Source organism: Symphalangus syndactylus, chromosome 12, assembly GCF_028878055.3.
Source record: "Symphalangus syndactylus isolate Jambi chromosome 12, NHGRI_mSymSyn1-v2.1_pri, whole genome shotgun sequence".
NCBI classification, from domain to species: domain Eukaryota; kingdom Metazoa; phylum Chordata; class Mammalia; order Primates; family Hylobatidae; genus Symphalangus; species Symphalangus syndactylus.
Genome location: NC_072441.2, coordinates 48,778,523 through 48,804,959, shown reverse-complemented (window position 1 = coordinate 48,804,959; position 26,437 = coordinate 48,778,523). Strand labels below are relative to the sequence as shown.

Sequence of the window (26,437 nt, the reverse complement as noted above, 5' to 3'; positions counted from 1 at the left end):
GCCTCATTCAAGGGCATACAGTCACAATCAAAATCGGAATTTAGACCACCTCCAAAAACTTACATACTTGAAACTAGTATTCTGGAATTGCTGTCTGATAGGAATTTGCTCATACGCTACCACACCCTGGGCTACATGTCCCTAACCTTGATTCTAATTACCGTGTTTTCTTTGTTGTCGTTGTTGTTGTTGTTTGAGACGGAGTCTCACTCTGTCGCCCAGGCTGGAGGGCAGTGGCATGATCTCGGCTCACTGCAACCTCTGCCTCCCGGGTTCAAGCAATTCTCCTGCCTCAGTCTCCCAAATAGCTGGGATTACAGGTGCACACCGCCACACCGGCTAATTTCTTGTGTTACAGTAGAGACAGGGTTTCACCTCGTTGCCCAGGCTGGTCGCAAACTCCTGAGCTCAGGCAATCTGCCCGCCTCGGCCTCCCAAAGTGCTGGAATTACAGGCATGAGCCACTGTGCCTGGCCCATAATTACTGAATGATGGAATTTGAAAGAAAAGTGGCCTTTAATTCAACCAGTTCAACTCCTCACTTTCCAGATCAAAAAACAAAAGCCAGTAAGGTGAAAGCACTTGCCTAAAATGCTTACTAGAAGGTAATAGGGCCAGAACTGGAATCCAGGTTTCTAGAGTCCCAGATGAAAAGACTTTCTATGGTGTTATTCAAAATATCAAAGTCTGTTCTAAAGCCTGTAGTGGGCTCTGCACCCACTAGTTGCCCCATTCAATGAGGGTGGGAGGAACTAATTTCTTTCACCTCTCAGCTAAGAGAAAACACAGCAGCTTGGCCGTGTCCCCGCTTATACAAGACAGGAGGTTCTGAGATCCAGGTTGCCAATCAAGAATGAGTTTATTTATCCTGGTTGTTCCAGGAATTCATGTGACAATTTAACAAGTACTCAATAAATGTTAAAATAAGTTAATGAGGGCTTTTTTCTCTCAACTCTATCTGAACATTTTTGTTTCATTTTTAGTGAAAAAAATAAGAACCAATTCCCTTACTATATTGTCTTGAGGATGAATAGAATGCAGATCAGAAAGAAAGGGCCTCTAGGCCACATCACAGCCAACGCAAGTGCCTGGAGCTGGATGAGCATGGGGGCGACAGTGACACCCTTCTGGGAGAACTTTCAGAGGTACCGTGAGGTTGAATAGATAGGGTAGGGCTATAGCTATCATCGAGAACCTTAGATCTGGCTTAAGGAATTTAGACTTGGGAGTGGAGTACTGGAAGTTTTGAGCAGGACTGTGACAAAAATTTCAGATGTATTCTAAATGATGACTCCATCAGTAGCATGTATGATGGAGGGGAGAGTGTGGAGTTGAAGACCAATTAAAAGACTACATGGGGCCGGGCACAGTGGCTCACGCCTGTAATCCCAGCATTTTGGAAGGCCGAGGCCAGCAGATCACTTGAGGGCAGGAGTTCGAGACCAGACTGGCCAACATGGTGAAGCCCCGTCTCTACTAAAAATAACAAAAATTAGCCGGGTGTGGTGGCGCGCACCTGTAGTTCCAGCTACTTGTTGGCTGAGGCAGGAGAATTGCATGAACCCAAGAAGCAGAGATTGCAGTGAGCCGAGACTGCGCCAGTGCACTCCAGCCTGGGAGACGGAGTGAGACCCTGACTCAAAAAACAAAAACAAAAACAAAATGGCACGGTTGACCAAGAGAGAATGTTTCGAAGTGCCTCTCCACTTCCCCTCTGAATTCATAAACTGAAACTGGGAGCCTAACACAGTCCCTGCAGCCTCCACCCCTGCTCTAGGATCCACAGCTGCTTCTGCTCCACCCTTTGAGCTTCTGCCCTTTCTTGCACCATCCAAAGACCACCTCACGCAGGGAGCCAATCCCACTGCAAGGCTGGGGTCTCCCCACTCCACAGTAGCCTCTAGCTTGTGGACTTCAGAGAAGGGCCTTATTCTTTAGGCCTCTTACTATCATCTCTAGACCTTTCTCAAGCTCCTTGACTTGACAGGGCTGAGCTGACCCCATGAGGAACAATGAATCATGGGGTCAGCTCATTGGAACCTGAAAGGGTGGTGAGGAAACCATGGGTCAGTGACCAGTCAGGAACCTGAAATATCCAGATACAGGGGGCCAAGGCAAGACATTGCATCAGAAATCCGAAAAGTCATGAAAACCACAACAGTGTGGTACTTGGACAGAGCTTTTTCTCTCTTCCAGATGCTCCCTGGGAGAAACTCTGCACAACACTGGCATTATGTTAAAAGTCTGTCACAGGCTCCACCACTCTCCCAATTACTATGCCTTCTCTTTTATCATTCATGGCAAATGACTGCAGCTCCCCACATTCTGACATCACAACGCAGTGGCATCTGTCCCCTCTCCATTCCACAGCCTTATTCCTGAGTTTCCTGAGTTAGGTTGTTTTTCTAAATCCCTTCACCTCTCTCCCTGATATTTATCAGGTCGGCCCCTTTATTTATCTTCCTTGTTCCAGGCCAGCCATCAGGCTTAACTACATTGCCAGTCCTTGGCCAGTTTCTCCATCACTAAACCTCTTCTGTACTCTCATTCATCTAATTTGACACTGAGAATCTTCCTTGAATGTCGTTTAAATCATATTACTAAGCCTTCAAAGCTACACTTGTTCCTTCCTAATTGCCTTGTTTCAAACTAAAGCTCTTACTAATAGGATGGGAGAGTTGGAAGGAACATCAGAGATGATTTTACAGATAACAAAACTAAGATTAAGATGCTTCTTCATGGTTACTGTAGGCTTTTAGGCACCTCACTCTTTCCAAATTGCTCTTTTCTGACAATTCAAACAAAATTCTACCCTCTTGTGCCTCATCCATTCATACATCCTTTCTGTCCACAACAGTGTACTTTATATATGTATATACACCCACCTACATACATATAGAGAAGCATATATAATGAATATGTACGTATTCAACACAGAAAAGTCATAAAACTTTTTTTTTTTTTCCCTTAGAGACAGGGTCTTGCTATGTAGCTCAGGCTGACCTGAAACTCCTGGACTCAAGTGGTCCTCCACCTCAGCCTCCCCAAGTAACAGGGACTACAGGCACGTGCTGCCATGCCTGGCTCTGAGAAAAGTTGTAACTTCTTATACTCTTGATACCATGTATAGGAATTTTACTATATTCATTTTTTCCCTGAAAGGTTCCTGTCACCCAAAACGCAATGTATATATACATAACATTTTCTTATTTTTTCTGTTCTCTGAAGTCCCTTCCTCTTTCCTTGGTGTCACTCTTTCCAAATACCCACCTTTCCACCTTTTATCCTCAACAGAAACACAGCCAATCATCCAGCTTATCATCTCTATTGCCTTTCCTTTTCTGTACGAGTCCCTTTCAAAAGTCCTCCACAGGTAATTTCTGCTGATATAATCCATGATCTGGTAAGACGACAAGACTAGATATGGTAAGTGAATTTAGCTGGAGGTAGATGAAAAGAGAAAGGGACTATGCAGCAATGGCAGGGAGGATCTAGGAGCACTGTGCCAAAAATGACAATGGGCACAGCTACTCAAGCAGAGGGTGGTGTGCACTACCCTTAGATGAAGAGTCCAATTTAGCGGAGGGGCATCTAGGAACATCTGTCAGAAGACCAGTTACTAGCATAGGGAACAGTTACACATTTGTCAAATCACTTATTTTGTGCATGCTGAAGGACCATCAAAAGGGAGGGAAAGCAGCAAGCAGTCTTTTAGAAAAAGACTAGAGGACAGAAGAACAAAACATGGATCGTGTCTGAAACAGCCTGAGGTGTGGCACAGACCCCATTTACACTTGCTTCAAGTAGCTCTGAATACTTGTAAACCTGTGGCCTATCTCCACTGACAGCTGTGACTGCTATTTTCATTCTGAAATTCAGCTGTTCCTTTGCCAGTCTGGACACAACATTTTAGGCATGTTCTGAAGCATGACTCATGGTACTCTCCATAGGCAAACCTCTTCAGTATTCTATTCAATTAGTGCTGTGCTTCCTGACCTACTGGATATTCTCAGACCAAGATGCAGGATTAAGACCACAGGCAATTTGAGAAGGTAGGAATTCCAGCCAAGAATTCGGCAAAAAGCACTAGAGACCACATGAGAGGCCTAGGGACAAAGGTAAGTAGATTAAAAACACAACTGCCAAAGTTTTACTTCATCTAAAAGAACATGTCGATTAGACAGCACCATTCCTTTCATTAACAAGCATGACTAACATGTTTGCAACTCCTGCTGGTTTGCTACCAAGCTGTGACCTCAGTGGGGAGAAAGGCAGGGAAGGAAATAAGCAAGCTCTACAAGCATCCTGAGGAATAAAAATTTACCTTTAGGATTAAGGTGCTAGAAGAGATTATCTGATTTGCAGAACATAATTTTATCATTAATCTATTCATTAATTTCTGTTAAAGTATACACCTTGCAGACAAACTTTTGCACTAAATAATTGTGATTTTATTGTTTTTTTTCCACAAAATACAAAGCTTTGCACCACATTGTGGTAGTGTTCTAGCACAAGAAAATCCCAAGGTTTTCATGGAGGGGAGGGGGAGAAGGGTGATTTACAGGGTGTTCATTTTATCATTCTTAAAATGTTAACTAAAAATTTCATGACAAAATATGTCAACCTTGTATAACATGCAGATTATTGCTTAGAACTTGCATATACTTTAAAATGGCACACATAAAGTATACAAACATTTCAAAATTTTAATGGAAATAACTTAGACATTTATTATCCCTCCAAATAAAACAACCAGGAAACAAAATAAAGAATGCTAAGTTGCTATTTTAAGTACTGATAAGTCCTAGTAACACTGATTCATACATTATCTAGTCTGACATTTTGTAAATAAAATTTCTTCAGCCTTATGGAAATAAATTAGAAGGTATGTTCTCAAAATGTTATTAAGTATATTTTGAAAGACTTCCAAAAATCTTTGACAATTATATATTATACATTCTCAGAAAAAAGTATATATCTATGTATCTATATATATCACCATAGTTCTATTTACTGCTTTCCAAGTAGCTTTTTCAAATAAAATCTAAGTCATTATTATTACAGATTCTAATACCAAAAAATCTCATAACTTATCCTATTTACAAGTTAGTGAGAGTATTATCTACACAAAATTCCTTAAATAAAAAGTAGACATAGTCATACCAGAAACAAACCAAGCAGGAAACAGAAAAACACAGAGCACATTCTATATACAGCTATACCTTTGGGCTTGTTAAGTAGCAAATAACTCTAATGTACACTTAATTACAGAAAGAATTACATAAAGATATAAAGAAAAAATATACAGAGGATGTTTAACGAGTTTTCAGCCAGAGGTACTGTACTTATAAATCTTTGAGATTTAGAAATATTTCTGGTTTGGGTCTTATGTATAGGGCCTGATATCAAAACGGTCCACTGCTTAGAGTGAATAAGTGTAAACATTTTCAAAGCAAACAAACCAATCTTTAGGAGCTGCTTTCAATTCTTCACTGCTATCCAAAATATATTCCAATAAAGGTATGAATTATTATCAAAACTAGAGGCTGGCCTAGTCTGGCCTAGAAAGGGGTAAGGTTCAAGTCCTTGGACGTTGTACTTTGGAAAACACCAAGTAACACAGTTGCTGGTAAATTTGTTTTCAAAGAAACATTACCATAGCAAAGTTTTCCCTAAAGAGCAGGACTCTAAAATAATTTTGCCACAAGCCAGCAGCCACCCTCTCATAACACAGAGTTATCTCAGTTCCTCTGTGCTCCTGTCATGGGATCTAAAAAGAACATTTAGATAATTTACAAGCCTATAATAAATCTTCAGCTGAAACACATTACAAAGCTCTGACTGTTAAACCAGTTTAAGAAGAACAGAGATGACAGATGTCTCTTAATAAAACCATAACATTATTAGCTTTGCCTCATGTTGTAAACAGGTATTACTAAATGCTGAATGGCTTCCTGTAGTCTCTTAATAAGTCATGATTTGTCTGAGCTCCACTTTAAACTTTACTACAATGCTTTTTTTTCAATGAGATAACCTATTTGTAAACTTTTAAATTTGCCATAGAGACTGGGAAGCTTATAGATACATGGGGAGGTCTCAAAAGTTGACAGCGAAAGGTGTTAGCATAAAAGAGGGAGATGCTGATGAAGTCATCTGGGGTACCAGGAAGAAGAGATGGAAGGATTCACAGAGAATACTTCTAGATCAAGGGAGGACTATCATGGCGTTTAAGGGAAAAGCACTCTCAATGCTTCCTCTAACTCCAGATCCTCTAGCTTTTCATTGTTCCTACACACCTCACATGTGTTTTGCATCAGAACTCACTTTCAGTAGCTTTAATGTATTTCAATGAGCTGTGTTTAAGGTTGGGAAGATATATGTGCATCCAGAGACACATGAAGGGTCTTGCTGTATGCCGGCTCGCACCTGAGAAACACTGTGCTACTCTTGATAAAATTATCTAAGTTCAACTTCTTATGGAATCCAAACACATAAAAATACATAAACCTTTATGAAGTATTACTGATGATGTCAATACATGAACTTTTCCATTTCAGCTAATAGACTAAACCACTTAAAGCCATTCAAATGCACATTTATTTAAATGTTTGGAATTAAGAGCAACCTAGAAACAGAAAATGTGTTCAAATATTTATTTTAACAGCATCTTTTGGAACATGTTTATTTCCCTTAAAAACGACACAGAGGAAACATGTACACTGTAACAACACTTTCCCCTGTTTCTCTAGAAGAAAAATGTTTCTGCATGCCTGATAACAGATGGTGCAACCAACAGTAAACCTGGCTCTCTACACCAGCGAAGAACCATTCTCCAAATGCCCAGTGTGCCTCAGAGGAAATATACAATTTAAAAGTTGACCCTGTAGCAAAAATTTTGAGTCAAATTATTAAAATTTAGAAAAGAACTGGATTCAAATACTTACAAACTAGGCAGTTTTTAAAACTAGACCTTTAAGACAGTCCTGGGTCATCCATAATATATCAGAGTCACTCTTAGGGGTGGTAACAACATAAATATTATTTCATTTAACATAAGGCTAGTCCATGAAATAACAAAATCAAACAGTTGGGATAAAAATTTAATTCAACTTACTGTAGGGTATCAACACATATTTGAGCAGAAGTTAATTTCTTTGCACTCATATATAACTTCATTTCGAGTTTTACATAAATGCAAATAATCCTTTAAAAGACTTTAGACACAAGAAGGCAAACTTTATAAGTTAAAGCTCATAATTTTCAAATTTTCACAAATAAAAATTTAATGCAGGATCTATGATCTTGCATGCTATTAGTTGATTTTCATTCATTTTGAAGTTTCACAAGAACTTTTACTTTCTAGGATACTACACATTCAAAAAACATCTTTATAATTACAGGTTGTCATTTTTTTCTACAAAAATAGAATTGCTCAAAAATTTATATCAATTTGCTTTTATTTTTCTATAAATATTTTAATAGAGTTGTTAAATATCAGAATGCCTGACAGAATCATTTAAATTAATCCATGTAGTCAAAATACTTAATATTTAAAATGTCTAGCAAACGTTTTTCATTTAATAAATGAAAAATTCATCGTGCAGTAAATGATATGTTCTGTCTTCATTTGTATTTTAGGTAGGTGAATACAATCACAGAACAGCAAAGTGTACCTCCTGCAAAGGTCAGACTTAAAGTAGCAGGGCAGTTTCTAGTGGCATTTCCATTCCATGTCTGTTGTATGAGGAAATATATAGAACCTACTTTAGGATGTTTAATCTGGATGTTGAATTAACTCATGCAGCCAGCATAAGATAAGGATTGCTGAATAAGGGAATCACAAACTTTAGTTCAAAATTTTGATGTTTTAAATATACTTATTTAGTGAGTGGCTGTACCAGTGAAGGGTAACATTAATGAAAGTAAGAATGAAGTTTTAAGCATGAAACAGTAACTATAAAAACAAACTGCTACATGGAGACTCACTAATACTATAGCTTTATATTGTTTTCATTTTGATAGTGGGTTTAAAATCTGTGTTCAGAACTGTAGAAATATCCAGAGTCAAAAAATATTTATCTCAAGGTCTCTTTCTAAAAGAATGAATTTCCAAAATAGTTTTATTATATAAATTTTTTAAAGCCACTTTTCCTGCAAAAAGGTAAGAATAAGATAAAATCGCTTGCTTTCCTACCCCCCTCTAGTTAACCAGTACATATTTAAGCACCTATGATGTGGACAGCACTAAATTTAGCAACAAATTATCAGTGTAATATTAGCTGCTTTAAAAATAACTATTATTTTACATTAATTCTTTCAAAAATAAATGCACCTAGTATAAGCCAATCAATCTCATTTTATCATTTAGTTACTGACTGAGATTTCAATCTTCTTTAAATGTTCTAAAACTTATCAGGCTCTATCTGCCTTGAATAATAAAAGCAAATCAAATCAAAAGTCTTGCTTATATTCAGCTAGCATGAACAATGAAAGTGAGTCAAACATTCTCCTTCAAACTGAGAAACTGGATTACATCTTTTGGTATGAGTTCAATTAATTTCAAGTATTCATCACTGGTAGAATTAAATTTCTTCCTTTCTCAGGTAAGAATAATCATTAAACTCAAGTGCTTAAAGAATAAATAAAGGCAATAATAGATAAATGTATAATTCTATATTTGGATTGCAAGAATTAAAGTAAAAGCAAAACACATACACACACAACCAGAATCGCCAGTCATTTATCTTCATGTAATCAGACAATAATTTTGATGATAGAATACTTGGATTAAATTACCTTTTTTTTCTGTGCTTTAAGATAGACAGAAATTCAAAGCACTAAAATGCTGACTAAGTAAGCACGAGTATGAATTGTGAGTAAAATATGAATACTGATATTTTTGTAATAGTTTGGGTCTCATCAAGAAGAGGCCTATTTCAGGAGCATAATAAATACATGCTGCACCAAGACTTTGGTACTGATGGTGCTGGGTTCAGAACTCAGGGAAGATTTTGCAAACAGAAAATATTTTTCACAGAAAAAGTGCAAGGAAAGCAGATAGGGATAAATAGTGTTAAAACTTTTTTTCTTAATGATTCCTCTGATTAGCCTAAATAGTCCTCTATCAACATGCATTTTTAGAAGAAGAAATTCATCTCTTAAGGAGGTCTATAATCTGTCTTAAGCCTTACTATAAAATAAAAAAGCAGTAATTTGATAAAATGCTAAAATAGAAATAAGACAGTGATATTTGAAAAATCTTAAAATGTGGGAAGTATTCTCCATGACTGAACTAATTAAATATTCCCAAAGTGGTAAAATATTTCATCATTAATAGGTGATCGCATGTCTGAAATGAAAAATGTTACTTCTGAATAGCCTGAGAAAAAGAACATGCCAACAATTTAGAAATTAAACCCTACACAAGTGTTGACAGCCATAGTAAGAAAAGAGTGCATACAACAAATGTTAAGAGCTATTTACAGATTTAAAAGCAGTTCCCATTCTTTCAGCAAAATTGGTGACATAAAACCATTTGTACCAGATTATCATAGTCATCTTTCACAGAGAAAAAATACCAATGCAGTTAAGAGATTTCTCAAAAGATTCACCATTATATTGATCATTTTTATTTAAACCTTTAAGATTTTTATCCATGCTTATAAATAAGGCAAAAGAAAGGCAGAAAAGACATCTTGGGATGAAAACTAAATTTTAATTTTAGTTTCTCTTTTCTTTTTTTTTTTTTGTTTGTTTGTTTGTTTTTTGAGATGGAGTCTTGCTCTGTCGCCCAGGCTGGAGTGTAGTGGCACAATATCAGCTCACTGCAACCTCCATCTCTTGGGTTCAAGCGATTCTCCTGCCTCAACCTCCCGAGTAGCTGGGATTACAGGCACCAACCACCACACCCAGCTAATTTTTTTGTATTTTCAGTAGAGATGGGGGTTTCACCATGTTGGCCAAGCTAGTCTCGAACTCCTGGCCTCAGTGATCCACCCACCTTGGCCTCCCAAAGTGCTGGAATTACAGGCATGAGCCACCGCGCCCGGCCTTCTCTTTTCTAAGGTTAAAAAAAATGACACTGAAATCCTGGATAACAATTATAATTAATAAAGATACACAAGAACATGCCAAGAATTCATCCTATCAGCAGATATAATGCTGAGTAGTAATGAAGTTTGCTTATCAGTAGCACTCCTTTAATCAAGTTTTCCATTCTGAAGACTATTTTTGGCTTTCTCTTGTCTGATGTGAGAGATGACTTTGATGCAACCTTTTGAAATTTTGATCATCCACATGACATTCATCACATCCAAAACAACACAACTAATGACCCAGGATAACTGGATTAAAACTCCAAGCCTTATGTAGGGTTCTGTTCCATACACGGAATACATGAAGCCATAATGAGGAAGCATTGACGCAATCCGCACGATGAAGAATACTACTGTCATGAGTATTCCATTGATAACGATAGCTTTAGAAAACTTGGGATACTTCAGAGCTTCAAAGAACCACCTGAAAAATGAATTAAAGAAACATCACATTTATAGTGCATCTTTGAAGATTAACCATTTTTATTTTAGTTTTTAAATTTTAAAATTCAGTGAAGGAGGAGCAAAGGGCCTAGAATAGCATACGCAATGCTGAAAAAGAACAAAGTTGGAGGACTCACACTACCCATTTCCAAGACTTACTATAAAGCGACAGTAATCAAGTCAGCATGGTGTTGGTGAAAGAATCAATAAACCAATGGAAGAGAAAAGAGAGCTCAGAAATAGACCCACACAAATATACTCAACTGATTTTTGACAAAAGCATAAAGGTAATTCAGTGGAGAAAAAAAGTATTTTCAACAAGGTGTGCAAAATTGTATATCAACATCGAGAAAAATGAAGTTAAGCAGAGATCTCACACCTTACACAAAAATTAACTCAAAATGGATCATAGACCTAAATGTAAAATGCAAAACTATAAAACTTCCATAAGAAAAAAGAAAAAAAACCTGCATGATCTTGCATTTGGTGGTGGTATTTTAGATACAACACCAAAAGCATCATCCATGGAAGAAAAAGTTGGTTAAGTTGGACTTCATTAAAATTAAAACTTGCTCTGTGAAAGGCACTGTTAAAGAAAAGACAACCACACACTAGGAAAAAATATTTAAAATATACATGTATGATAAAGTACATGTCTACAAAGTACACAAAGAATTCTTAAAAGTCAACAATAGCAACCCAATTAAAACACTGGTAAAAGAGCATAACAAACACCTCATCAGAAAATATATATAGATGAAAACTAAGCATATAAAAAGATGTTCACTATTGTCATTAGAAAGTGCAAATTGCAGTGGCTCACGCCTGTAATCCCAGCACTCTGGGAGGCTGAGGTGGGTGGATCACCTGAGGTCAGGGGTTTGAAACCAGCCTGGCCAGCCGGGTGCAGTGGCTCACCCCTGTAATCCCAGCACTTTGGGAGGCTGAGGAGCGTGGATCATCAGGTCAGGAGTTCAAGACCAGCCTGGCCAAGATGGTGAAACCCTGTCTCTACTAAAAATACAAAAATTAGCCAGGCGTGGTGGCGGGCACCTGTAATCCCAGCTACTCAGAGGCTGAGGCACAGAATTGCTTGAACCCAGGAGGCGGAGGTTGCAATGAGCTGAGATCACACCACCGCACTCCAGCCTGGGCGACAGAGCGAGACGCCATCTCAAAAAAAGAAAAGAAAAGAAACCAATGTGGCCAAAATGGCGAAACCCCATCTCTACTAAAAATACAAAATTAGCTGGGTGTGGTGGCACATTCTTGTAATCCCAGCTACATGGGAGACTGAGGCAGGAGAATCTCTTGAACCTGGGAAGCAGAGGTTGCAGTGAGCCGAAATCGTGCCATTGCACTCTGGCCTAGGCAACAAGAGTGAGAGTCCGTCTCGAAAAAAACAAAAAAAAAAAAGAAAGAAAGTGCAAATTCTAGCAACAAGATACTATACATGCCTATTAAAATAGCTAAAATTCCAAAAAATGGACAATAACAATTGCTGGCAAGGGTGTGGAACAAGAGGAACACACATTCATTGCTGCTAGGAATGCAAAATGGTACCACCACTTTAGAGGACAGTTTAGCAGGCATAAAACTAAACATATTCATAGCACACAAACCAGCAATCACATTCCTAGGTATTTTTCCAACTGATTAAAAAATGTATGTCTACACAAAAGCTGCATACATGTTTACACCAGCTTTATTCATAACTGCCAACAACTACAAGCCATCAAGATGGGCAAACATTGTAGTACATCCATACAGTGGAATACTACTTAGCAATAAAAATAAACTATCAATCAATGTAATAGCAAGAATGAATCTAAAGTGCTAAGTAAATGAAACCAGTCTGAAAATCCTGTACATTGTATGATTCCATTTATAGACATTCTAGAAAAAGCAAAAGTATCAAGACAGAAAACAGAGCAGTGGTTACCAGAGTTTCAGAAAAAGTGGAAGGGTATTGAGTAGGTAAAACAAGGGATATTTTAGGGTGGTGAAACTGTTCTGCATAATACTATAGTGTTGGATACATGATATTATGCACTTATCAAAACCCACAGAAGTGCACAAAAAGTGAACCTGATGTATGCAAAATTTTAAACAATCAATTAGGAGGTTGGGGGATGTCAGGATGCAATGCAAACAGTGACAAAAGAATCTTAACTGTCACAAATGCATGATATAACATCCCTGAAAGGCGTAAGGTAGAAAGAGGTGCTGACCTAAGTGACTTCAAAGATGGAGACTGTAAGACAAAGGCAAAAGAAACGGTATACAGGCAATGTACTCTAGTTCACGGCAAAAACGATTAACAATTCTGAAACCATTATACATGTATATCAGGACTGAACAAATAAATAGATTTGTTTGATGAAAAATAGCGGGAACTAGGTTTCTCATTGTTGGAGTGAAAGGTTTCAGACAAGCAAGAGGAGGCTAGATTTTTTCCATGAGATACTGGATTAGATTTGGAAACAGTGAACTATTTCAGCTTGATATAGCTATAAATGCATACATACAGAAATAATTATAGATAGGTATATACACACAGGTCAGCATATTTCCAGGTTCTGTCAGCTAGGAGCCCATAGAGACAATGATGCCTCAGGAACAATGAGCATACATGGCATCCACATGTTGGCTTCTAATACCACTCTCCAATGAAAGAAACTAGGGTTCCTTGAGAAATACCTGATTTGAGGGCTGGGAACAGAGAATACACAATGTACAGTATGAACCTGTTAGAGTATCATTTAGGGCCAGAGAGCAAGAAAGTGCTCAAAAAACAAAATGATGCTTCTTTATGTCAAAGGAACACAGAAACCAACCAAATGAGCTCTCCAGGTCCAAAACTCACAATGTGAGCAAGAAAATAAATAATGTTGTACTGGATTGTAACCTAAAGTATAAAATAAATATCCAGAAATCAATACTGATATAAATGAATGAATGAATGAATGAACAGGGGAGAAGAAACAAATCTGTTCCAAATAACTGCAAATAATTTATGTAGAAATCATACCTTCAACGAGGTAAAGCATAAACCCCTACTCCTCAAGTGTGGGCTGTGTATACTGTAATGTATTGAACTGTTTCCCACTAAATTCTTTTTTTTTTTTTTCTGAGATGGAGTCTTGCTCTGTCGCCCAGGCTGGAGTGCAGTGGCATGATCTTGGCTCACTGCAAGCTCCGCCTCCCAGGATCACGCCATTCTCCTGCCTCAGCCTCCCGAGTAGCTGGGACTACAGGCGCCCACCACCACGCCCAGCTAATTTTTTGTATTTTTTAGTAGAGACGGGGTTTCACTGTGTTAGCCAGGATGGTCTTGATCTCCTGACCTTGTGATCCACCCGCCTCAGCCTCCCAAAGTGCTGGGATTACAGGCGTGAGCCACTGTGCCCAGCTAAATTCTTATGTTGAAGGCCTAAAGCCCCAAAGTGACTGTATTTCAAGATAGGTCCTTTAAGAAGGCAATTAAGGTTAAATAAAGTAACAAGGGTCAGGCCCCAATCCAATAGGACCAGTGCCCTTAAAAGAAGGGAGAGACCAAAGTTCTCCCTCTCTTCCTCCATGCACACACAGAGAAGAGGCCAAGTGAGGACACAGAGAGAAGTCGCCTTCTGCAAGAAGAGGAGAGGCACCTCACCAGGAACCAACCCTGCAGGCACCTTGATCTTGGACTTCTGGCTTCCAGCACTGTGCAAAAACACATTTCTGTTATTTAAGCCACCCAGACTGTGGCATTTTTTATGGCAGCCCCAAGAAACTAATACACAAAGTGACTTCCTTCCAAAGTGTACAGTATGGAAGGGGCAGGGGGAGGGCAGGTGTAAGGAATAACTTTAAAATGGAGAAACCGGACAAACAGTACCTCAGGTGAACAAGCTTAACATCAACAATGATTAAGTCATGTTCACAGCATGCAGTCCTAATATGTGTGATGAGAATGGTACTGTCCCTCAGTGGCCTTCCTCCCCAAACCCCATAGCCCCAGTGTAATCATAAGAAAAACATCAGACAAACCCAAATTGAGGGACAGTCTACAAAACACCTGATCAGTACTCCTCAAAACCATCAAGGTCACCAGAGACAGGGGACTTCTGAGAAACGATCACAGCCAACAGTAGCCTAAGCAGACATGAAACTAAATGTAGTGTGGCATTCTGGAAGGGATCCTGGGACAGAAAAGGGGCACTGGGCAAAAACGAAAGAAATCCACACAAAGTATGGACTTTAGTTAACAATAAGATATTAACACTGGTTCGCTAATTGTAACAACTGCACCCACTGGTCTAAGACGCTAACAATAGGGGAAGCTGGGTGTGGGGTACACGGGGACCCTCTGTATCAGCCTTCTGATTTTTCTGTAAATGTAAAACTATTCTAAAGATAAAAAGGTTTTTAAAAAGTCAGTGAACGTTTGCTCTATTCTACTTTTTCTTCCTTAAAAAAACTGCCTTGCCTAATTTTACGTCATTTTAGAGATCAAATTGCAAAGGCAGTAAAACATATCTGTGTATCTTAATATTCAATTTAACTGAATTAGTCATGATTAAGCTAAAATTGTTCAACATAAGAAACTAAAAATAGTTAAAAAGCTTGAAAATATTTTATTGAGGGATTAAAATATCAAATAATTTATATACGATGAGAGATGTATTACATTTTATAAGTTTATGTAGGATAAAAGGGCTAAATTATCTAAGACAAGAAAGACTATTTAGATAGCAATGGCTAAATTAATGAAATAATACTGCAAACAGGAAAAACATCACTAAAGCAACGACATCCACATTCTAATCCAGGTCTCTGATCCTCAAGCCTTCTCTTCTCTAAAGACTTCCCTTCTCCTTCAGCCATTCATTTCTTTGACTACATGGCAGCCTTGGAATTACTCAAGAAATATTATACCTCAGTGAATCCATTCCTCTCTAATCATAAGCCTTCCATATTTCTCTTTACCCAATCTCACCTAAACTACTTCTTTGACCTTCAAATCCTCAAATCCCTCTATCAGCCTCCATGCTTTCACTTCCTTTCCTACCTAATCCAAACTCCAAGTTAAATTCAGAACACACATCAGCACCCTCCGTTCTCTTGCCACGTCATCTGTCTCATCCACTCTGCTGATCTCCAGTGTTTCATCAAGCCAACTTTCCTTAGGCAATACAGAATGATGTGAAGAGTAGGTAGGGTGCTCTGCAGTCAGGCCACCCGGGTTGAAAGCCTGGTTCTGCCATGAAGCAACTGTGTGGTCTTAGCTCTCTCTGCTATTGACCTCTATGTTTGTTCTATCTCTATAAATGGGGATAAATGATAGTACCTCCTTTGTGCTATGAAGCTGCCATGACACAGCAACAACTCCCCCATACTGTAAATTCAATAAATATCATTACCCACCAATCTTTATTAGGATAAATGGCACAAATACAATTTTAAAAGATTTGAACTTCAGCAGAATTCTCAAACTGGCTTGACAGTCCTTTCATTTAACTCCATAGTTCCCATATAATTGCTTCCAAACCCGTCCTGCCATTCAAGTCAATTCCCTTCCTCATTCACTTTTGTCTCTCAATCCCATCAGAGTATCTGGTTTCTTACTGAGATACAGTTAATTCTTGAGCAACGCCAGGGTTAGGGGTGCTGACTCCCCACACAGTTGAAAATTGCTTGACTTTTGACTTGCCCAAACACCTGATTGTTGACCAGAAGCCTTACCAATAACATAAAGTCAATTAACATTATTTTATGTTATTTGCATTATATATTACATTCTTACAATAAAGCTAGAGAAAAATGTTATTTTCTAGAGAAAAGAAAATCATAAAGAAAAGAAAATATATGCACTAATAAGTGAAAGTGGATCTTTGTAAAGGTCTTCATTCTCGTCGTCTTCACGTTAACTACCTTGAGTAAGAGGAGGAGTTGGACTTGCTGTCGCAAGGGTGGCAGAGGTGGAAGAGGTGACGAAGTTGGGAGGAAAGGCAGACACACTTAGTGCAAATTTTATTGAAAAAAATCGATGTGTCAGGGGACTCATACAGTTCAAACCCATGTTGTTTGGGAGTCAACTGCATTAGAGTCCCTCAACCATGAATTCCTTCCACTCTGACCCCAAGATCTCAAAACTTCTTCTCAGGCACCTTTATCTTTCAACTCAGAGAAGAGTCCTCACCTTCTAGGATTTATCCAATAAACTACCCTGCCTTCCCTTGTTCTATCAAGTTCCCCTCCTATAAATTGATTCTTCTTTTACCAACATGCTCAATTCCTCTTAATCCAAAAACCTCCCCTCCACTGCTTCTCTTCTCTGCCAATTTTTTGAAAGGAGAGTCAGACATATTCACAGACATTCTTACTACACTCCCAAACCCAAGACGATATGACTGCAACTCTACAAAAGAAATTGGTCAGTTACGTATGTGCACATGTACCCTAAAACTTAAAGTATAATTTTTAAAAAAAAAGAAAAAAAACGAAATTGGTCACCCACAGCTTCCTTATAACCATAGTGTTAGCTTCTGCCAATTTTTCCATCTAACCAGGGCCTGGTCTTTAAACCAGTTTCTTTCAAAGGAAAGAACCCAAATATTAATTCAAGGTGAAATAATAATACATAACTGTCCTCCTTACCTTCCTCTTCCATGGCAGAAAGATCACTTATTTTGTTGGAATCCACCTCTTCTTACCTAATTAGAACATTCTTTCATTCTAGCAAATAAAGGCTAACAGTTTGTGAAGGTATGTACTGAATCTGAGAGGAAAGAGGGGAAGGGAGGAAAACATGCATGTGGGAAGGAAGGAAAGAAGAAGAACAACACTTTCTTTTACCCACCATTTACTGTTATTACTAAGACAGGCATAAAAGACAGCAAATTGTATGTATTTATTAACACAATCCTCCCTTGACTCCAGAGAGAAAATCCTAACTTTGGTCATTTAGCAATTATTCTTCCTCCTACCCTTCTAAAGGAACTTGAACCTTCCCATTAAGTTTACTGGGAGTTAACTGTGTGGAGGTATCGTACTCACTAAAAATTGTGTAAAAACTAGAAAAAGTGTAAAAACTAGGAATTATTTGCTCTAATTCACATTTGGAAAGAGGATGCAGGGCTATTTGCAGGCACAGAAAAAAAAGTGAGAAAAGAGGACAGGGACAAATAATTGATCCTTGATGGCACTGGTTTGTTGAGTTTTAGAGGAGTTGAGAGTCAGAAGTTTGAGAGAGCCTTAGGAAAGCTGTGGGGTTGAGATATTGTGAGTCCAAGAGGAATGAAGAGAATTTTAAGAAGTGCTGTTGTGAGTAACAAACTGGATCTTTGTTGACATCCTTGGAAAAACTCCAATAAGGATTTGGATGCTGTACTGTTTCTGGAACTCTGTGAAGGGACCGGGCTGTAAGCTGACTCTACTTACATCTTAGTTGCAAATATAATTTCTTCAGGCATGTAAACATTTGTATTTAATAAATATTAACCCTGGAAGGTTAGGAATTTAAGAACTGAATTTTAGACAAGTTTCCCTCCAGCTCCATATTATTTTGGTTCCCCTACTACTCCTAAATTATTCCTTCATTATATCTACTCTTCTTTCTCTGATTCTCCAATCTTGTTTGTTTTTTTGTTTTTGTTTTTGTTTTTTATGTTGTTTTTTGAGACGGAGTCTTGCTCTGTCGCCAGGCTGGAGTGCAGTGGTGCAATCTCGGCTCACTGCAATCTCCACCTCCCGGGTTCAAGCGATTCTCCTGCCTCAGCCTCCTGAGTAGCTGGGACTACGCGCCACCACACCCAGCTAATTTTTTTTTGTACTTTTAGTAGAGATGGGGTTTCACCATGCTGGCCAGGATGGTCTCAATCTCCTCCTGACCTTGTGATCCACTTGCCTCAGCCTCCCAAAGTGCTGGGATTACAGGCGTGAGCCACCACGCCTGGCTGATTTTCCAGTCTTAAACATTTAACTCTAATCTTCTAAATACCATCTTTTCTCACAGGTTAAAATATCATCTTATTCTGATCATCCCAACATTCCTCTCTCGAGCTCTCACTAATTTCAACTCAGATGCTCTGTTTGTCCTCTTATCCAATATCTCCGCACTAAATTCGTCACCTTCCCTCCGAGTCTTCCTAATTCCCTGTCACTTTTGATGGGCACATTTCTCTGGGTCCAATATAGGATTTGTCTTAAACTTGTCCATATTCTCTAATTTTTTATCCATTCATTGCCAATTTCATTTCATTTCTTCAAAATCTCTATTTTGTCATCCCTCCAGTCCCACAGTTTAATATGGACTCTTATTTACTTTCTGAACTAATAAAATTATACCGTTCATTCACACAACTAAGAACTGGGTAACCTAACCCAAACTTTTGTCTCCAGTGTTACAATCTATCCTACAAATATCAAAAGTTATAACCACTCAGTGCTCTTTCCAGAATGTCTTTCTCCACTACAATCTCACTGTCTACTGGGTCAAGTTCAATCAGCTCTCCCAGACACTCAACATCCTCTACATCTATCCACCCTACTCCTAAGACACACTCTTTGATCCTACACTTTCTCTTTCCCATAGCATGTTTATTTCACTTTTCAAAATCCTATGTTGATTCTTTTCTTCTTGAATGAAGGCCCTTCCCTCTCCATCCACTTCTTAAAAAAAAAAGTCCTAAAACATTTTAAGAGTGTATGCCACGTTCCCTGTGAAGCCTTATGTGACAAATATCAATCAATGATAGGTCTTAAAATGTGGTTTATGGACCCCTGAGTCCTTTTTGGGAGGTCTTCAAGATACAATTATTTTAATAATAGTATTAAAACATTATTTGCCTTTTTCATTGTGCTGACTTCTATACTGATAGTGTAAAGTGCTAGTAAATAAAACTGTTGGCATCTTAGCACAAATAAAGAAATGGTATTAGTAGCCACTGTATCCTTTCCCACCACACGCTTGCTTGCAGTTAAAAACAAAACCAGAAAAAGGAAAAGTTTCAGTTAGAAATGCCCTTAATGAAGCAGTAAGAATTATTTATTATTTTTATTAAATGACTTCTGAGTATGTGTCTTTTTAATATTCTGTATGATAAAATGGGAAGTACACATAAGGCATTTCTGCTACAAAGTAAAATGGTTTTCTTGAGGAAAAACCCTCAAGTGATGGTTTAAATTGTAAGCTAAACTACCAGGTTCTTCCACAGAATGCCATTTTTACTTGAAAAAAAAAAAAAAAAAACAATAAACGATGATTGCTTGAGCCATCTGGCAGGCACTCTCTCAAAAATAAAGTGAGCTTGTCACATAAAGAAAAGCAACTGACAGTTCTGATGCCAACAACAAAATTTGAACTTTCAAATGAAAATCAGAATATTGGAAAATTTGTATCTGCAACTGTGAGCTTGACAGCCTCTCAATACTTAAAGACTTTTCTAATGAGATCTGCGGTGATATTTTAAATGTCATCTAATAAATGTTCAACATTTAGAAGACCTACATAACTCAATGAGGCAATATTTTCCCAATGACCAAGACATGGTGAATCAAAATTATGCATATGTAAAAGATTGAAGGCCTGCCAGGTACGGTGGCTCACGCCTGTAATTCCAGCACTTTGGGACGCCAAGGCGGGTGGATCATGAGGTCAGGAGTTCAAGACCAGCCTGGCCAACATAGTGAAACCCCGTCTCTACTAAACATACAAAAAATTAGCCAGGCGTGGTGGCGGGTGCCTGTAATCCCAGCTACTCAGGGAGGCTGAGGCAGGAGAATCGCTTGAACCTGGGAGGCGGAGGTTGCAGTGAGCCAAGATCGCACCACTGCACTCCAGCCCAGGTGACAATGCGAGACTCCATCTCAGAAAAATAAATAAATAAATAAATAAATAAATAAATAAATAAATAAATAAATAAAAGGTTAAAGCCCTAGAAAGGCCAATGAATTTGAATATAGCAGAGTATGAAAAGTTCATTGATATGGTTTCAGATTTCACATTTACTTACCCTTTAAGAAACTACCTCTTGGTATATTTTGATGACGTATTAAGGAATATCCACAATTATTAATATTTGAAAAGGCCACTAAAATACTTTTTTCTATTGCATAATTAACTCTGAGAGGCCAGATATTTTTCATATGCTTCAAACACTACATATCACAACAGACTGAAAACAGAAGCCAATCTGAGAATCCAGCTGAATTCTATCATTCCAGATATTAAAGAGATTTGCAAAAATGTAAAACAATGACACTGTTCCTACTGTTTTTTTGTTTGTTTTGGCAATGCAGTTATTTTTCATACACACACAAATATTGTGTTAACATGGAATATTATTGTTAATATTCAATGAGGTAATAATTTTTTGTTTTTTTCTGAGACAGAGTCTCACTCTATCACCCAGGCTGGAGTACAGTAGCGTGATCTCGGCTCACTGCAACCTCCACCAACCGGGTTCAAGTAATTCTACTGCCTCAGTGTCCCGAGAAGTTGGGACTACAGGTATGCGCCACCACGCCCAGCTAATTTTTGTATTTTTAGTAGAAAAAAGAAAAAATTATGTTTTGTATTTTTAGGTACTATTTTCTCAAACACAGACATGAAGCTAGACGCTATATCTAAAGCTCCTTGAAGTCACAGAATGGGACATTTAGGTACTGAAGAGGTATTTAATAAATATTGAATGAACATATTAAGAAACACAGGTGCAAAGCTTTTACAAGGTATTCAGTTTCAATATCAATTCATAAAACATGTCCTCAAAACCAGTTAAGAGCATTTAGGCAAGAAAGAAGTTAGCACCATTAAATTACTTTATATAAAAGAAACCTGCGTGTGGGCATAACTCAGCAGCAGCAATTTCACTGAAGCCCAGGTGTCTAAACTACTTCAGTATTTTTTCACTCTATACCCCAGCACATGTATGCCATGTGCCTTCTTATATACAAAGCTCTAAAATGGAAAGAAAATAAAAATACCTCAAACTAAAAAAGAAAACAACTAAACTATGGAAACTCTGACAGAAGCTGTGCTTAATGTTGTTACAATCTCCTTACTGCCCAATGATACCATTTCTTATTCATATTCTAACGCCAGTTCTCATTTCCTTAACAGGAAGGATTCAAAGCTTTTAGATAAAGGTACAGTACAACTTTTTATTATAAAATTATAAAATTATCTCTAATTTTATAATTTCTCTAAAAGAGTTTCAAACAAAAACAAATGGAGGTGCCTATTAGTGTCAAAGGTAGCTTTATGCTGCTTCAAAATCTCATAATCAGAATCACATTCAAGAGGCAGAATTAGCTAAAGCTTAACTCATCACCTCTTGGAAGTCATTCATTCAAAAAGCAATCAAATGGCTACTACATGCCAGATAATGTGTGGACACTGGACCATGCAAAGTTTAATAAAATTTGGCCCTTGATCTAATGAAATGTAAAGATAAATAGGAAACATAAAAAAGAGTGAACTTTGCAATAAAATACATTTAGTAATATAAACATATGTTGCTATTATGAAAGGATATGTAAAAGGCACCCAACTCAGCCTGGAAAGAGATGGGTTTTAGTGATGGAAATTATCCCTGGGTTGAGTTCTAAGTAACAAGTAAGAAGACAGGAGGCATTGCCAGCAGATGGACAAGCTGGTGTGAGATGAGAGTTTGAGGGGCCATGTGGCAGAAGGAGATAAGACAGCTCTTCTTGCAGAGCTTTCTGTGTCACACTGAAGAGCTCATATTTTATCCTGTAAGCAGCCAGAGCCAGAGAGGTTTTAACCGAGGAAGCTGCATATTTTTTTCTTCTTAAGCTATGTTGTAGGCTCCTACAAAGCCATATATTATCCTTATTGTGAAAGATAATAATATAGAAGAGAGGTGAAAGGGGAACAGGATAGGAGACAGGAGATGGTCTATGACAAGGGCTGGAAAACTATTTCCATAAAGAGCCAGATAGTGAACATTAAAGCAGTAGCTGTCGGAGGCCATCTGTTCTCTGTCAGAACTACACAATTCTGCCATGGTAGAGTTAAAGCAATCATGGCAGAAAAGTGAACATGGCTGTGCTCCACTATAACTTTGTTTACAAAAACAGGCAGCAGGTCTGGCCCATGAGCCATGCATTGTTTGCCAACCTGGCCTAGAGCCCCACTGACCAAAAGAACTTTCCACAGTAATGAAAATGTTCTACTAACGTTACGTTGCTCACACATACCTGTAGGTTCCGTGTATGGAGCCATAAAGCACTAGAAATGCCAAAAGTTAGACTAAGGAATTGAATTTTTAATTGTATTTCCTTTAAATGATTTAAATGCAAATATTCATACGTGGCTTGTGGTTACTCTACCAAACAGCACAGAGTTACAAACTGGTAAGTTAGCCAGCAAGAGATGGTGAACTAGGGCACTGAAGGTAGAGACAGAGAAGAGGTGGTAAAGGTGAGAAATATTAGGAGGTGATATGGTAGAACCTAATGCTGGACCAAATATAGTGAGGGAGAAATAGTCAAAAACACTTCACCCGTGTTGAGCAGCAGTAACCAAGTGGACAGCTGGGCCATGCACTGAGTATAGAGGGAAATATGTTGTGTTACTTTACACATGTTGATTCAACATGCCACCTAAGAGCAGAAAACACTTGACTGTAATACAAAGAAGTAGATAATATTAAATATGTTCTTTTCATAGATAAAATGACTATAATACAGGAATATTAAGTAACTTGTCCAAGGTCATTGCAACTTGAGTTTATCCGATTCCAAAACTAAGGCATAGTCCCTTACACCAAGATGAGTAAATAGTTAAGAGCTGACACCTTGGGAGGAAAGAACTCACCCAGAGAGAAGCAGGGAGAATATTAGTGAGACTGTCTCGAAAGAAAAGAAAAAAAAAGAAAGGGCTGGGCATGGTGGCTCACGCCTGTAATCCCAGCATTTTGGGAGGCCGAGGTGGGTGGATCACCTGAGGTCAGGAGTTCAAGACCAGCCTGGCCAACATGGCCAAACCCCGTCTCTACTAAAAATACAAAAATCAGCCAGGTGAGGTGGTGGCGGATGCCTGTAATCCCAGCTACTCAGGAGGCTGAGGCAGGAGAACCATTTGAACCTGGGAGGTTGGGGTTGCAGTGAGCCAAGATCACACCACTGTACTCCAGCTGGGGTGACAGAGTGAGACTCCATCTCAAAAACAAATAAATAACAAAAATTAAAAAGAGGCCGGGTGCAGTGGCTCACACCTGTAATCCTAGCACTTTGGGAGGCCGAGGTGGGCAGACTGCCTGAGCTCAGGAGTTCGAGACCAGCCTGGGCAACACTGTGAAACTCCATCTCTACTAAAATACAAAAAGTTAGCCGGGTGTGGCAGCATGCATCTGAAGTCCCAGCTACTCGGGAAGCTGAGGCAGGAGAATTGCTTGAACCCAGGAGGTGTAGGTTGCAGTGAGCCAAGATCACGCCACTGCACTCTAGCCTGGACAACAAAGTGAGACTCTATCTCCAAAAAGCAAAAAAAAAAAAAAAAAAGAAGAAAAGAAAAAAAGACAGCTGATCCAGGCTAATCACCTGGTAAATACACTAATGCCAAACCTCTTGATAAACAGACTAATAAAATTTGTAGCAAGAGAGGCTTCATCTATGGGATGCTTTTAGAAGCACATACTCAGTCTAGGATTGCTTATGGTAAGTGACCCAGGAATTAATGGATTTATGAGATCTGACCCCCTTGAGAATGTCACATAAGCTATGTAACTCAAGATTAAGTGGAGGTGTTTTATCACCAAGAGAGCTCCTTCTATGTAAATGATATGAACTGCATACATCACTTAGAGACCTCACAGGTTCCCAAGCGGTCTGGTGGTTAAACAAAAATTTTAATAAAAAATAAAATTATTTTTAAAAAGAGACCTCACAAGTAATCTTGTTCCAGAGTATACCCTAGGCACACAGACCTAGGGAGCCCTGTCAATTGTCCCGAACATCTTCCTGCTTTGCTTGTGCCTCCGATGGCCAGTATCTTCGAAATTATTCATGAGGCTTCATTCAGGGTAAGTGCTCTAACTTATGTGTCTCTGATGTGGAATACTCCCAACTTTCTGTGTTATCCCTGTACTAAATAATAAAAGTCAACATATAATCATGGAAGCCTTCCCCGGGTTTTAGATTTTGACTAAGACTTGAAGGATAAGTAAATTTTTCTAAGATGGGGAGAAAACGGAGGATATGAATAAAGGAAGAAATAGGAGAAAAACCCAAAGGAACATAAGACAGTAAGGATACAAAACTGATTCTAATGAATAATTTAAAAAAAGAGGCTGAAGGCATATGGAGCACATCACAGAGAACTTCAGAAGTCAGAGAGAGATGTGTAAACAGGATGCAGCTTTTAGTGAAAAAATAAGGTAATGAAAGTGGAATGTAAGAAAGATGATTCTGGTAACACTGTGAGGAAAGGACTGAGAGAGGGTGTATCTGGAATTAGGAAGTCAGTTAGAAGCTACTGTAGAAATTAAACCCTTGCATGTATGGCCAAATGACTTGACAAGGGTACCAAGACTACACAATGGGGAAAAGACAGTCTCTTGAACAAATGTCCTGGAAAAACTACATATCCACATTCTAAGAATGAAGTTGGACCCCTATACCATATATAAAAATTAATTCAAAATGAATTAAAGACCTACACATAAGCCCAAACTATAAAACTCCTAGAAAGAAATATAGGGGGAAGGCTTCAGGATATTAGACTTGGCAATGATTTTTTGGATATGATACCAAAAGCACAGGCAACAAAAACAAAAACAGACAAATGCAACTTCATCAACTTTAAAATCTTCTGCACATCAAAGGAAACAATCAGCAGAGTGAAAAAGCAACCTATGGAATAGATGAAAATATTTCCAAATCATGTATTCGATAAAGTATCAATATTCAGAATATAGAAGGAACTACAACAAAATAAATAACCCAATTTAAAAATGGGCAAAGGGCTGGGCTCAGTGGCTCATGCCTGTAATCCCAGTACTTTGGGAGGCCGAGGTGGGAGGATTACTTGAGGTCAAGAGTTCGAGACCAGCCTGGCCAACATGGCAAAACCCGATTTCTACTAAAAATACAAAATTAGCTGGGCATGGTGGTGTATGCCTGTAATTCTAGCTACTCGGGAGACTGAGGCACAAGAATCACTGGAACCCAGGAGGTAGAGGTTGCAGTGAGCCAAGATCATGCCACTGCACTCCAGACTGGGCGACGGAGCAAAACTGCATCAAAAAAAAAAAAAGGAAAAAATTGGCAAAGAACTTGAACAGGCAATTCTTTAAAGATATACAAATGGCCAACAAATGCATGAAAAGATGCTCCACACCATGAATCAAAGTAAAATGTAAATCAAAACCGCATGACCAGCCAGGCATGGTGGCTCAAACCTGTAATCCCCAGCATTTTGGGAGGCCAAAGTGGGAGGATCGCTTGAGCCCAGGAGTTGGAGACCAGCCTGGGCAACATGGTTCCTTCTCTACAAAAAATACAAAAATTAGCCAGGTGTGGTGGCACATGCCTATAGCCCCAGCTACTTAGAAAGCTGAGGTGGGAGGATCCTTTGAGCCTGAGAGGTCAAGGCTGCAGTGAGCCAAGATCATGCCACTGCAATCCAGCCTGGGAACCAGAGTGAGACCCTGTATCAAAAAAAAAAAAAGAAAAGAAAAGAAAAAGAAAAACACATGACATACCATCTCCACACATTAGAATGGCTACTATCAGAAGAACAGAAAACAGCAAGTGTTGATGAGGATGTGAAGAAATCAGAACCCTTGTGCACTGTTAGTGGGAATGTAAAAAGATGTATGCATTATGGAAAACTGTCTGAAGGTTCATCAAAAAATTAAAAGGACCATCATATGATCCAGCAATCCCAC

General features: G+C 38.5%; 1 protein-coding gene across 7 annotated transcripts in view; it reads right to left on the bottom strand.

Moving 5' to 3' along the window:
- Positions 1-4,428: 4,428 nt before the first annotated feature.
- TLCD4 (TLC domain containing 4) overlaps positions 4,429-26,437 on the bottom strand; it is a 126,240-nt gene continuing 104,231 nt past the window's right edge. For 6 of the 7 annotated variants that reach the window (XM_063625573.1, XM_063625575.1, XM_063625576.1 and 3 more), the window contains one exon: positions 9,719-10,518. In XM_063625573.1, the coding sequence (XP_063481643.1) occupies positions 10,200-10,518 (319 nt within the window). In that variant the 3' untranslated portion in view covers positions 9,719-10,199. Of the gene's footprint in view, positions 10,519-26,437 lie in introns of all 7 variants that reach the window. The other variant, XM_063625571.1, reaches the window with a different exon arrangement.